The sequence below is a fragment of the Tiliqua scincoides genome, chromosome 4 (genome assembly GCF_035046505.1).
Source record: "Tiliqua scincoides isolate rTilSci1 chromosome 4, rTilSci1.hap2, whole genome shotgun sequence".
NCBI classification, from domain to species: Eukaryota; Metazoa; Chordata; class Lepidosauria; order Squamata; family Scincidae; genus Tiliqua; species Tiliqua scincoides.
Window position 1 is genome coordinate 113,809,972 of NC_089824.1, and position 13,755 is coordinate 113,823,726.

Sequence of the window (13,755 nt, forward strand, 5' to 3'; positions counted from 1 at the left end):
AACAGAAGGGAAAAAACCTCCCAAGGATTTCCTATCCACAACCTTTAGAGAAGGGAGGGAGTGGAGGAGAGTTGGGAGGGGGAGAACCACAGCATGAACAAGGAGAGATTGTTTGCTAGTTGAGGGGAAGGCAGCAGATGGGGAAACGATTAATAGGAGTTCAGGCAACTGCAAAGCATTTTATTGCTTTGTCTAAAGATGCTTTTCAAGTTGTTGCACTGAAACTCATTTAGAGGAGAGATTCTTCCAGGCTAATAAATTCAGTTTTCTGTTGTCAGGAGTGAAAGAAATGGACTGCCTGAATATAACAGTAAAACTAACCATTTATAGTCCTGAAGAATGCAGAACAGAACGTCAAATTCAGTTCTTTAAGTTTACTTAATGAGAAACAGTTCACATTGCGGAAGTAATAAAGAAACTTCATGGAAGTAAAATGTTAACCCTTTATGTTACTTAGAAAGAGAAATACATTGGCAGAAACATGTTTGATTAATTTTAAAAGAAGCAACTACCCACAATCAAATCAATTTTTAAAGAAGAAAGGGTGCTACCTCCTGGCAATGTGCATGCCATGGGGGGAGAGGGGAGGTTTACTTCATTGTACAGAGTTCTCAGAGGAGAATCAAATGCTAAATTACATCCCAAGCTGTGTTAATCACAACTAAGTCCCACTGACATCAAAAGGACATAGTCCTGACTAACCACATGTAGGATATAACCCTATTTGGGGGGGGAAGGGCTAGATGTCTATAAATTTTCCTAGGACGTTATACTTTACTAAAGTTATATTTAGGCAGGTTTCATGGAAATAGTGCACCCTAGTTGCAGATGCTTTTCCTTTATTAGGGAGAGGTATTAACCATTATTTCTTAAACCATTGAACCTACTCTCCATCCATTTACAACAGTTGCCTTCATTTATCTAAATCGTTAGTAAACTCACCAAACAAGCAAAGGTGCCTGATAACAAGCAGTGAGTAATTTGAGGCACCCTATCATGTCTCAAAATTTGGGTTCTTTTCTGAACCACTGTGACTACTCCTATTTAAAATATTTTACTATTTCAGTAGGTTAACCAAAATAATAAAACAGATTCAACATTTAGAACTGGTGTCAATCAGGATTGTGTTTTTAATTAATAACAAGTTTTTATTTTACAGTAAGATAACCTGCAAAGTCACTATAGTTCAAGATTCGTCCCTAGGAATAATTATGCTGCTCCAGAGAGTAAAACAGTCATTTGACTTGGTGTAAGACTGACAATTTACAATTGCAGCATTGTAGTCAGTCATGCAAAGAGGACTGGCAGTCTCTTATAAATAACGAGTCATCCTCATTAGGTGGAAAGGATCCTCTCCAGGGAGTCTTTGATATAAAGTTGGAATTTAGAAAGGACTAACATTTAAGTTTTATAATAAGGTGGAGCTTTCAGAAGAACACTGTAGTCAGAGAGGAGCCTTGGAAGACTCTTGGAGATCAAATGGTCAGTTTGGGAAGGCCATTTCAGGCAGAAATACATTTGGTTCACTGATTGCCAGGGAAGGGAGAAACTCTTTGGGTTATTTTTTGAAAGTTAGACATATGCCCCTGGGACTGCTCTTCACCTGCCCCTCCCCTTCCCAGAATGCCTCCCTCCCGCCTCCTCCCCTCCTTCCCACCCACCCCAAAGCCTTGTGTCAGCGGACGCAAGGCTCCCTCTCAGAGTTGGTACAGAGGCTGAATTCAGCCTCTGCTGGCCGGCATGTGTCCCTGCACCAACCAAGCCAACTCTAAACGTACTTTATTGCACGTTTCCAACCATCCTGGGCTGGCACAAGGGACTTGCGCTGGTCCAAGGGCAACCTGGGATTGCGTCCTTAGATGTTTTACTTCATGTCTTCAAAACCCGGCAATCTGTTCTCCAGGGTAAAGCAGGGCCAGGAAAGCACAATTTCTAGTGGAAAAATATTGGACAAGGAAGGTCCTTAATCCTCTCTATGTCCACTACTTTCCCCTCCTTTTTGCCTCTCTCCCTCTTTCCAGCAGATGCTTTTCTCATCCCAGGTCCCAAAACCATGTTTGCAAAAGAAACCTAGATCTGGACTTTGGAACACAACTGGAGGGAGAGGAGTTGGAGAGAGAAGGCATGTGGTCTGAGGGCACCTAAAATACAACCACCTTGCTAAGCATTCCTGAATCTAGTCAGTGTATGGATGGAAGCCTGCAGTACTTGAGAACTTCCTATAGGCCATCTTAAGGTCCACTTTGGAAGAAAAGTGGGATATAAATGTTGATGATATATTAATGAAAAGCAGCAGGGAAGGGAAGAGTTAAATGCCCTCCTCCCACTTGTTTGCTAGAAATTGAGTCCTCCTGGCTCCCATCCTTGGAAAAGCAATGGCCTGACTTTGAAGATATATGATGGAGGCAGAATTTGTGGTTCCACCCTAACTTCCTTTTTAAAGGAAGGAATTGTGTGACCTGGAAGTTGCTTCTGAGGCACACTTGCATGCTCCCTACATCATTGGCCATGTTGCACCATGTTTCCCAAATTCTGTCACTACTTCAGGTGTGTATATTCATGATTTATCATAGGAAATGGGGGGGGGGAGGGAAGAATCTCATAGTAACCAATGTTTCATATAAATGGATGTGCTTTCATTTTGACTGTAAAGTCTGGTTGTCTTATTTCAGCGATTTTCAGTCACTGTGCCATGGCATATTGGTGTGCTTGCAAATGATTCACAGGTGTGCCACGGGAGCTTGGGGTCCCAGCTGGACTGAAATTTACACATCATTGCCAGCCACCAGGCTCTCCATTTACATTGGTTATCAGCACAAGCTGTTTCCTTCTGCTAAAAGCTTAAATATTGTTTCTCTTCTGTGTGGGACATTGTGTGACCTTTCCTAGGAAAATAAAGTGTGCACACTTTGAGCCATATGACTTTTTTGCCTCACCATATTATTTTCAAACCCAAGTGAAACCTCGGTTGGCTTAACAGCACCAAGCTTCCTGATTAAACATGAAGAGGTGGGGCTATTTAATATACACCAATCAAAGTCAGGAAATGCATGTGTGGCAACCAAGCACACCAATCAAAAACCAAAACCAAAAAGAGGCATGGTGGTGACTTTGTCGAAGCAAGTAGTTGGGAGAGGGGGATAGAGCAGCATTCCCCAAACCATGGGTTGCAACCTGATTTTTGGTGGGTCATGGGCCCACTGAGGCCAGAAGCTGCAAAACAAAATTGTGTGACCTGGGCGTTGCTTCTGGGGCACACTTGCATGCTCCCTACATCACTGGCCATGTTGCACCATGTTTCCCAAATTCTGTCACGCTAGGTCACATGTCACACCAGTCTGTGATGCATTTTGGGGCAATGCTGGGAGCAGAACCTTCATGTGACCCAGAAGTGAGTCTTTCAGGGCTAAAAAATAGCTCTAGGGGCTGGGAAACAGCATGGTTTGGCTGTACAAAGATAGGAACATTATTTTGGTGCTTTTTTGTTTTCAAAGCGCTTCAAACATGGACTCCAGAACCCACAGGCTTTCTCAGTGAATCAAATCTATGGGTGCTGGACCCACGGATCCAGCAGGTCCACTGTACTCATTTTCTTTAAGTGATAAAATATATCCTTCAAAAACCGATGGTGTGCGTTGACAATTTTAGCACCTTGTAAATGTACTGTGAGATGCAATAATCATTGTTATCTAATTGGTTAATAACGTATATCGTAAAAGGCAAAGGAAAGCATACCTCAAAAACAGCTTGAAATTTTAGTGATTAAAACTATCCTAATATGAAAGTCTTTCCTTCTTCTTTTGGTCATTTGAGTTTTAAGTTTATAGGAAGGGTTTTCAAACTCAGATGGATTTGGAGAACACATTTCCTACTCAGCAGATGTCTTAAGGGCCACCCTAACATTTTAACTGAAAGTGCACAATTTTTGATGAAGGGGAGAATCAGTTGTTAACTGTCTGAATCTTATGTTTGGCAGGCTTGTGCTTATAAAGAACGTTAGCAGTATTTCTAATGTGCCTGTAGCTTTTGGCCAGAAATGTCACAAATAAAATCTCTTTATAATGCTCACTTTTTATTAAGCCATTACCAATGAATTTTTCCTTTATAACCTGTCCATCTCATATTGGCATGCTTGAAACAGAACACCTTCTAGCCCCACCATCATGTTGCTGAAAACACTGAAAACCAGACAAAAAGGATCCTGATTACATGCTACTTCTAGAAAATGCTCAGTCTCTAGCCTTGGCAAGTGCCCAAAATATGGGAGTTCATTTATGAACTGATTGATTAAAGTTAATGTAATAGTTCTTGTATTGTGGCATTACAAAAGTCAGTTCCATACTTACATTTTAAATACATGGAGTAATTCTGATGAGTGTATGCTCACTAAAATGTTTTTTGATAAGTGATTTCATGATTAGCCAGTGGACCGTTCTTTCCATGGAGGGTTGTTGTGACTCTAAAGGAAGGAAAGCTCCCACATTGCTATGTAATACTGAGCAGAAACAAACCCATTTTGAAATGTCTCTATTTCATGTTGAAGTTGAAGAAATTGTTGTTGTTTTTACCCAGGTATTTATCTCTCAGACTTGACATATATTGACTCGGCATACCCATCCACAGGAAGTATTCTGGAAAATGAGCAGAGATCAAACTTAATGAATAATATACTTAGAATAATTTCAGATTTACAGCAGTCTTGTGAATATGGTAAGTTAAATTGTGTATGTATACTTCAGCATTGTGCACAACTAGTGAATAAAGTAGCTTAATGAATATGAAATTTATTAAGCTTTAGCTTTGTCATATGTGTATTTAGTATTTGTTTTGGAAAGAAATGGGGGCTAGAATCCTAAAAAAACCCAAAAAAAACCCACACAACTAGTTCTTCAGTGTTGCTTTGGCCTAGAGCAGGGATGTCCAAACTTTTTGGCAGGAGGGCCACATCATCTCTCTGACACTATTGGAGGCCGGGGGAAAAAAAGAATTTAATTTTCAAATTTGAATAAATTTATATAAATTAATGGATGGAAATTATATGAATGAATGAAGGTCTTTCAATAGCTCAAGGCCTATAAAAGGCCTTGTACAAAGCAAGACTTATCTTTCCTTTGCTGCCACTGCTGCATCACAGAAGTGAAACAGCAAGCAGTGGAGGAGCCCCGTTCGGCAGCTCACGCAAGAGGTCGAACTGTTGGCCGTCACGCTGAGAGCAGCTGTGTCAGGCCAGCGTGTGCTCCAGCAAGTTCGTGGAGGGCCAGAGACCCATTGGAGACTGGGGGCTCCCCGCGGGCCAGACTGGGAGTCCTCGAGGGCCGCAAGTGGCCCCAGGGGTGGGGTTTGGGCATCCCTGGCCTAGAGCTTCTTGAACAGCAACACCCACTACACAGCTGGCAACTTTTAAAAAAGGACTTTCAAAAGCAGGTTAAAATATGGTGTAGGTAGTGGTAAGCTATTGTTCAAAGAAGAGAGTCAAAAATTGCTTCTCAGACATACCAAGCCTATGGGCATCTCTAGATACTGCAGCTGTTTGGATCCTTAAGTCATAATCTGGAGGTATTAATGTACAGGGAGGGGGGGGGCTCATTGCCGTTTGATTAACTAAACCAGTGTTTCTCAACCAGTGGTACTTGAGGTGGTGTCTGGTGGTACTCTCAGGACCCCTGAAAACCCACTGCCCGGGAGTGAGACCAGGAACATGAAGTAACAAACAGCACTAGGCGACTTCACTCAGCAGGCAGCAATCCAAAACATGCTTTTCCATACTCAGAAAAAGTCCTCCTGCACACCCTGAGCCTCTTACTAGTGTTTGTTGCATTGCATCTGACCACCTAACCCAGAAGTAACTAGCAATTATGTCATCACCAGTTTCTTCCAATGATACTTCAAAAAGGTGGAGTATGGCAAAGAATAAACCTTGACAAACACTGAACTAAACCTTTTCAAGAACAAAAACAATGAAAAAGCAAACTACTGTTATGAAGTACAATATTATTCTTACTTAACAGACACCTTTTTAAAGTAGTGTCCTCATATTTAGCAGGGAGAGAGTTATTGTTCACCTTCACCCCAGCATGTCTTTACCGATCTTTACCGGTGTTGCTGATGTGCATTTCACATTTTTTTTAGATTGTGAGTCCCTGGGGATGGGGAAGCATGTATTTATTTAACTATGGAAATCACTTGAAAAAGGTATATAAATAGTCTTATAGCCCAGTCCTAATGTGCCAGTGCTGGGTGTTACAAAAGTGCTGTCCAGCAGTTTGCTGGCAGCGGAGGAGATGCAGCATCGGCTGAGAGGCCAGTGCCAGTTGGTGCTGGGCCTCTGCGCCATATGGATGACTGGCAGCCCCATGGAGCAGTGAGTTCTGCTGCCACTCAACAGGGAGGCTTCTTAAAGAAGGCGGGGAAGGGGCAGAGCTGGGCAGAGGGAGGGCAGGCTTGGCAGCAGAGGCTGCTGCTGAATCCTATACCACCTCCAGAGCCTTGGAGCCTGATGCTCTGCTCGGTTTTGTGCCAGCTAAAGAACTGGCACAGATCTGAGTAGACCCATTTAGGCCACTGGAGCTCTACACAGGGCAAGGGAACCAATGTTCTCTTTCCCCGAGGAGACCTCTGGCTGCTTCCCTGGCCTTGCAGGATATTACTGTGACTGTTTTGATGCTGGTCTACCCCAGGACAGCAAGGGTAAACTTGCTAGGGGTAGAAATAAGATTAGGCCCTTAATAAAATTAGCTTGGACTCTCAAAATCACTACAGATACTTGCCTATAAGCCAATCTCACAGATAAGTCGAGGGCAGGTTTTAAACCAAATATCATGGAATTTTCTATGACCCTCAGATAAATTGGGGGTTAAACTTGGGGGAGGGGTATCTATAGTTTTGTCTAATTTTATCTAAGGCCAGATTCTGAAAAATAACCTACCAGCAATTGTTACATAAGATCCGCAGTCTCTAATTTTTTAATAAAAAAACATACATTTTTATTCATTAACTTTTTAAATTCTCTTCTTCACAACCTTTTTGTAAACGCTATCCATGTATGTAACTCTAAACAACATACCAGTAGAACCATTAATCAAATTCTTCTTTAAGGTGCCTGGTGTTTTAAGCCAGTGGCTCTACATATAACATACAACATATAACACATAACTGGAAGTGTGCATAGTGGAGAGACCAGCAACAAGGAATGACTGAGCAAGTGTAGCTACACATAGTTGCAACCTGATTTACTCAGAAGTAGACTCATTGCTTTCCATGTGTGTTATTAAGTAACAATGCACTGAATTGTAGCCTTGGACTTTGTTTCAAATGAAAATGAGGATTGCATCCTGCTGTTTTAAAAACCAAACATTTGCAAAATAGAACAGGATTGCCGAAAAATCTGCTAAAGAGGAGACTTGCTTTATTTAAATCAGGGGTGTCAAATTTATTGCATACAGGGGGCTGAGTTTCACTCATGGCACCTTGCTGAGGGCCGGAAGCAATGTCATGAAGCAGGATGTGACCAGAAATAAACACTTTGTTCTTGTCTAGAAACTCATTAGGTAGAAATGACAGCTATATTGTGGTACAGATGATAAATGTCAAGCCTGTTCTATGCATTATATGACTGCTGCAGAGATATAGTATTTTCTGGAGCAAGCATGTAAACTGGAGCATGTAAACGAGTATTACTCAAATATGCATACATGTAGTTATTTAAGGGCAGCCATACAAGCATGCTTTCTTCCACTTTGCATGCTGGCTACAGAAACTCTGGATTTTCCTGCAGCAACTTTAAGCCCCCAGGCATGCATGCACAGGAGTTTAATGATGCCTTTTTATACATCAATGTTACACATTCAGTGCAGAAACACTGGCGTTTCCCACACGTGAAGAGATTGGCTGAATCAACTGAAAAGAAAGCCTTACCTACAGCATTTGTTCTGTGCTTTAAAAAAAAATAAATCTTGAACTAAGAGCAGTGAAGGGAATGACTCCAAGAAAGAGCAACCCGGCTCCAATCTATTTGCAAATGTTATGCAAATAATACAGGCTGAGAAGCCCAGATCACTTCACTAGCTGCTAGCTTTTATAAGAGGCTGTGCATGCAATAATGCAGCTCCTCATTGAAATAAAAATGTTAAAATGGAGGGAGGGGCAGTGAGGTAATGAAAATATCTCTCTGGGTTGTTTGGAAAAATAAAGTAGGAAAGCAGAAATCAGCATCAAAGAAAGGAGAAAATGCATCCCCAGAGCAGGGAAGGGGGAATGGAATAGCCTGAAGCCCATCTGTCAGACCTGGAAGGTGGAAGCTGCTGACAGGCTTTTACACACAGAGCTGATCTTGTAATGTTTTGTAATCACTGCTGCTGGAGTTGGAGGGGGGAGGTGCCCAGAAATCTCCCCACGCCACCACCCCATACAGCAAACTCCACTTTCCACTTTGAGGGTTTCTCAAGCACTTTGGAGAAGTTCCTCATTTTTGTGTGGCGGCAGTTCTCCTGCTGTCCTCACCAGAGCTTCCACCTGCTGATTTCCTGCCCCCGATGCTGCCATTGCTTGGCTTCTTACTGCTCTGCTTGCCCCACACAAGTCCTCATTGCCTTTGAACCATTTGAATCTTGGCAGGCAAACACTCCTTTCACATTGTGGCAGGTGAGAGCCAACCAGTGAGAATCACTCTGTAGAGAGATAATGAAGACTTTTCAGGGGCCGGAAGTTTGACACTCCTGATTTAAATGGAAGTCTCAGGAGCAGTTTAAAGGTTAACTTTGACTGCAGCTTAGCCTTGGAGCCTGTCACCATGGCAATTGATTGCCCTGTCATTTTCTCTGCTGCTGCAACAGCCCTGATCTCGAAGATAAGGCGAGGAGATGATCTAAGCTTGATTTATTGACCGAAATTTCTCGCCCCATCGGCAAGTACCTACAGTACTTAATAGTAATTAGTTTCATGTTTCAACAATGTTGATCTCCTTTGGATGTCACTTTCCTTCTCTTTGCTATTGGTACTGAATTAGTAGAACTGAATCAATTTAGATTATAATACGTGGCCATATATATGATATTAGAATACACTTATCTGCAAAATGGGGGAAAAGTCAATAGAGCTGTGAGGGGGGAGAAATATTTAATTGTACGCCTGTGGTGGCAAAAACTATTAGCAGAATACTGCATATCACATGTTATTCCATACATTAATCTACACCTTACTATTCTCGTTTGAAATTATTTTTCCTTTTTTGGAAATTATCTATAAGGTGTCCTAAGTAGACATTCAGTGACTGTGGGTAACCATGAGAAGGTTATTAGATAAATATTTTAAAATAATGATAAAATATTGCATCCTATGGAACAGGGCAAAGTACAGGCATGCCCCAATGTCCACAGGGCATCTCTTCCAGACTCCCCTGTTGGATACTGGGGGTCTACAGATACCGCAGATGCCCACCACCACTTGCAGCCCCCCATGTGCCCACTACACCATTTAAAACACGTACTGGAGTGAAAACAAGCTGATTTTAACCCCAGTTAAGTGTTTTAAATGATATAATGGGCTCCCAGAAGACACACGGGGTGGGGCAACCCCTCTTCCCCACACACCCTCCCTCACACCCATTAAACTATTTTAAAAATTTAGCAGGTATGCATTGTTGTTTAAACAGGCTGTGTTAGCAGCTAGGAGGAAGGAAGGAAGGAAGGAACAACAGTGAAGTCTTCCAATTATGACCTCACTGATGTTCTCTGCAACCATTCCGGATGCTTTGTTCTCCTTATTTATTTATTTATTTATACAGGTATTTATATACCGCCTTTCTTTGGTCATCAGATTTCTCCTCAGACTTTAATCCAAGGCAGTTTACATAGTCAGGCTGTTCCAAACCCCTGTAGGGATTTTTACAATTGAATAGTTCTAGTCTTTCATAGAACTCCTCCTTCCAGCTGGATTCCTTCCCGGTCTGGCCTCTCTCTGGCCCTTCGCCTCCCACGCTCCACTTGACGGCAACTCCTCTCTGCCACCGAGGGTCAGCTCATCAGTATATCAGCATGTTGTCAGTTCTTGGGTACTACCAGTTGTTTTGAACTGGCAGCCTCAGATCTTCAGGCATACAAGGCGGCAGCTCTACCAACTGAGCCAGACCTCCTGCCTTAAGCTGCCGGAATGGTTGCACAGAATACGAAGGTCAATAAGAAGAACTCACTGCTGTTCCTTCTTTCCTCTTGGCTGCAAAGACAGCATGTTTGAACAAGAATGTGCGCCTAGTAAGTTTTTAAAATAATGGGTGCAGGGAGATGTGCAGGGAGTGGTGGGTTGCCCCAACCCCTGGGACCTCCCCCCCCCTTAAATCATTTAAAAACTTACCAGGGCAGAAATCAGCTTGTTAAAGCAAGCTATTTTTTGCCCTGATAACTTTAAAAAATGATTTAACAGGTGCGTATGGGGCGGTGGTTGGGTGGGGCAAGGAGGTTCCCCCATCTGCGAATACAGGATCCATGGATATGGGAACCCCCTTTATATCATTTTCTCCTTTAGAGCCATGATGTGCACACAAACAATTAACAAGCTATAGAAAGAACACTTGAGATTCTTTCCATAGCTCTCAGCAACAGTTTCTAGCATGAAATCAGTCCTTATATTTTGGTTGAGGCACATTGTTCCTAAGTCTCACATTAGGCGCTACCACCTAGGAGGACACTGGAAACAACAAGGAAGAGGGCACATTTGGATCTTGTGTGTGCAGGTTCCAAATTTGTGATTAGTATAAAAATAGCAGTACTGTTTCTCCCTTTCATGTGTGTTTTATTTGATCACTTTGCATTACCACAGATTTGACATTCATGCTGGCCAGTGGATCACTTCTGTCACTAGCCTGCTTTTTGCCTGGTTTATAGTTGGAAGGGATTCATATCTACAGATAGTTGTCAGCTAGATGTCTGCTTATATGTGAAAGGAACAAAAGGGTGATAGCATTATCAGTGGCGCAGCTAGTGGGGGGGGTGACACCACTAGTGACCAAAATTGCAAAAATCGTGGTTGTTAGGAATAACCTATTTATCCACGGATTTTTTATCTGTGGATTTGTCTCAATGTGAATCAGTGGGGGGAATTCAAAGTCGAACACACCTTTGCCTGGCACTGGCATCTTGCTATTTCAAGGCAGCCCAAAACACTGCAAAAAGGCTCGGCCTCAGCTCAGGCAGGGAATAGCCCTGGAGAAGCCATGGGGAAGAGGTTCCCCTTACGAAGGAACAGTAAAACTCCTGGAGCCCCTGAGGCAGCAAAGAGGCTGAAGAGGGGATGGAAGGCTCCCCCCCAAACCTCTGTAGCCAGAACACATGCAGCAAGGTGGAGCTTGCTCTCTCTCTCTCTCTCTCTCTCTCTCTCTCTCTCTCTCACACACACACACACACACACACACACCCTAGCAGTAACAGAGGGGATTGCTTTAAAAAACCCAGGGAGTGTTTGTTGAATCCCCCCCCCTTCAGACTGAGATGGTGCAGGCTCTCTGTGTTCCAGCCTACGGAAACAAAACAGCCCAGCAAGCAAGTCTTCCCAGCAAGCCAAAGCATGAGATTTAGGCTACAATCCAATCCACACTTCCCTGGGAGTAAGCCCCATTGACTAGAATGGGACTTACTTCTGAGTAGGCAGGCGCAGGACTGGGCTCTCAGGCTTCAATCTTCACACTTTCCTGGGAGTAAGCCCCATTGACTAGAATGGGACTTACTTCTGAGTAGAAACACATAGGTCTGGACTCTTAAAAGCTCAGCATCCCACCTGTGAAAGAAGCCGGGACAGCTGGCAACAGGGAGAGCTAAATACAGAGCAGAGGAGGGGGAGGCGATTAAGAACAGCTGCCTTAGTTTCCTTCAATCCCCAAGTGTCAGGCTGCAGCGTATTTGTGTAACTCTATGCAATTTAGCACACATTTCTTCTTAATCATGGTGGGTCATGGAATGGAACTCATGCGCATAAATAGGCTCCACCTGTACCATCATGTTATATACTGCTTGATGCATAATGTACAGCAGAATGCAATGAAACAAACCTGTGTGAAATAGCTCTGTTCTATCCAAAGTTATGGCCAAAAAAACCCAGAAAAACAAAAAATAAAACTGTCATGTAAAAAAAAAAAAGTATTTTTCCTTAACTCAAAATGGACGGATGAGATCCATTTGAAGATTGCTCCATTGATCGTTTGAAGAGCTAGTGAGATGTTGTTATGACATAGCATGTAACCATTGAGATGTTAGTAAGGTGACACTCTTGGGGTGGGTGACACCACTAGTGACCAAAATTGTGGAAATCATAGTTTTTAGGAGTAATAGCATCATGTTCTATATCATTCAATGTGTGATTTTAATGCAGAATGTAATGAAACAAACTGCATTCAAATATCGGTGTTCTGTCAAAAGCTATAGCCAAATAACCAGAAAAAGAAAATGCAACTGCCTTATGAAAAAAAGAAGTGGATTTCTTTATTGATCAAAACTGATCAATGAATCTTGAGTGTTCTGAAAGCTAACAAGATGTTATGACACAGAAAGGAACCAGTAAGATGTTGTTATGAGTCAGCTCTCCTTTCCATATATCGCAGCTAATTCTTGAACTTCTGTTGTATGTGTCATCAAGTTAGCCACTGTTTTTTTGTTGGTTAATGATTGGTGGGGTAACTGTACTGTTCTGTAGTAAAATAAAGTCAATGGGGGCTACATCATGAATTACCAGACTTGGTAACACCAACCCTGATGATGGCACTGGTGGGAAGGTTGGGTGTTGTTGTTCACTGGTTTAGATTACTTCTACGTGGATTCTAATCATCCATGGTGGACTATACTATAATCTATCAGTGGTTATTAACTTTGATGTCTACATTGAACCTCCAGACGCAGGGGCAGTATGTCACTGAGTACTACATGCAGGAGAGCAATAGCAGGGGAAGGCACAGATGTTCATCTGTTATTTGTGGGGAAATATTCACTGCATTTATTTTCTGGTCATTGTTATTATTCATTTCATGTCATGACCATTACAATCTTTCATCCTCACGTACCTTGTTGTGAGGACAAAAGGAATCATGCACACCACCCTGAGCTCCTTAGAGGAAAGGTGGTATAAAAATGTGAAATGTAAATATTTTGTTGTATGGGGGGGCAAAAATTTATGGGCCCTAGCTATCAAATGACCTGGCTATGTCACTGAGCAACATGGTTGTTACATTCATGGCCATACCAAGAAAGCATGAGCAAATGCCTGTTGCAGGATACAAAATGATTAATGTATATTGCCTGCTATCTAGATATTCCAGTGTTGCCTCATGTTCAAAAATACCTGAATTCTGTTCAGTATATAGAAGAACTTCAAAAATTTGTGGAAGATGACAATTATAAGTAAGTATGAAATCTAGTTAATGAAAATACCACACTTTAATTGTTTGGTTTTTTAAATTTTAAAATCAATAAAGCAAGAGCAATCACCTGCTATTTTGTTTCATGATAATTTGGAATATTTAGGAACTCCCTGCATTTATGGTCTTTGATTTTCATGAACATGCCCTTTAATATTCCTTGATTTCTAATTACTTATATACTTCAAAAGATAAACCATGGTAGTAACAGAAGTCTTGCCAAAAATTATCCAGAGAATGTTGGCCATTCTTTGTTGCCTTTTTCTCACACCCCATTTTCAGAAGAAAAATACATGTTTTCATGCCTTAAAATTTTGACGAGCTTGTGGCATGAATTTTGAGTTCATAGTTCTGGGGCC

The 13,755-nt window shown here is 42.0% G+C and overlaps 1 protein-coding gene across 4 annotated transcripts in view; it reads left to right on the forward strand.

Annotated features, from left to right (window-relative positions):
* RALGPS2 (Ral GEF with PH domain and SH3 binding motif 2) overlaps positions 1-13,755 on the forward strand; it is a 193,099-nt gene that overhangs the window by 123,709 nt on the left and 55,635 nt on the right. For all 4 annotated transcript variants that reach the window (XM_066623551.1, XM_066623548.1, XM_066623549.1 and 1 more), the window contains 2 exons: positions 4,573-4,710; positions 13,289-13,379. In XM_066623551.1, coding sequence (XP_066479648.1) covers positions 4,573-4,710; positions 13,289-13,379 — 229 coding nt within the window. The remainder of the gene's footprint in view (positions 1-4,572; positions 4,711-13,288; positions 13,380-13,755) is intronic.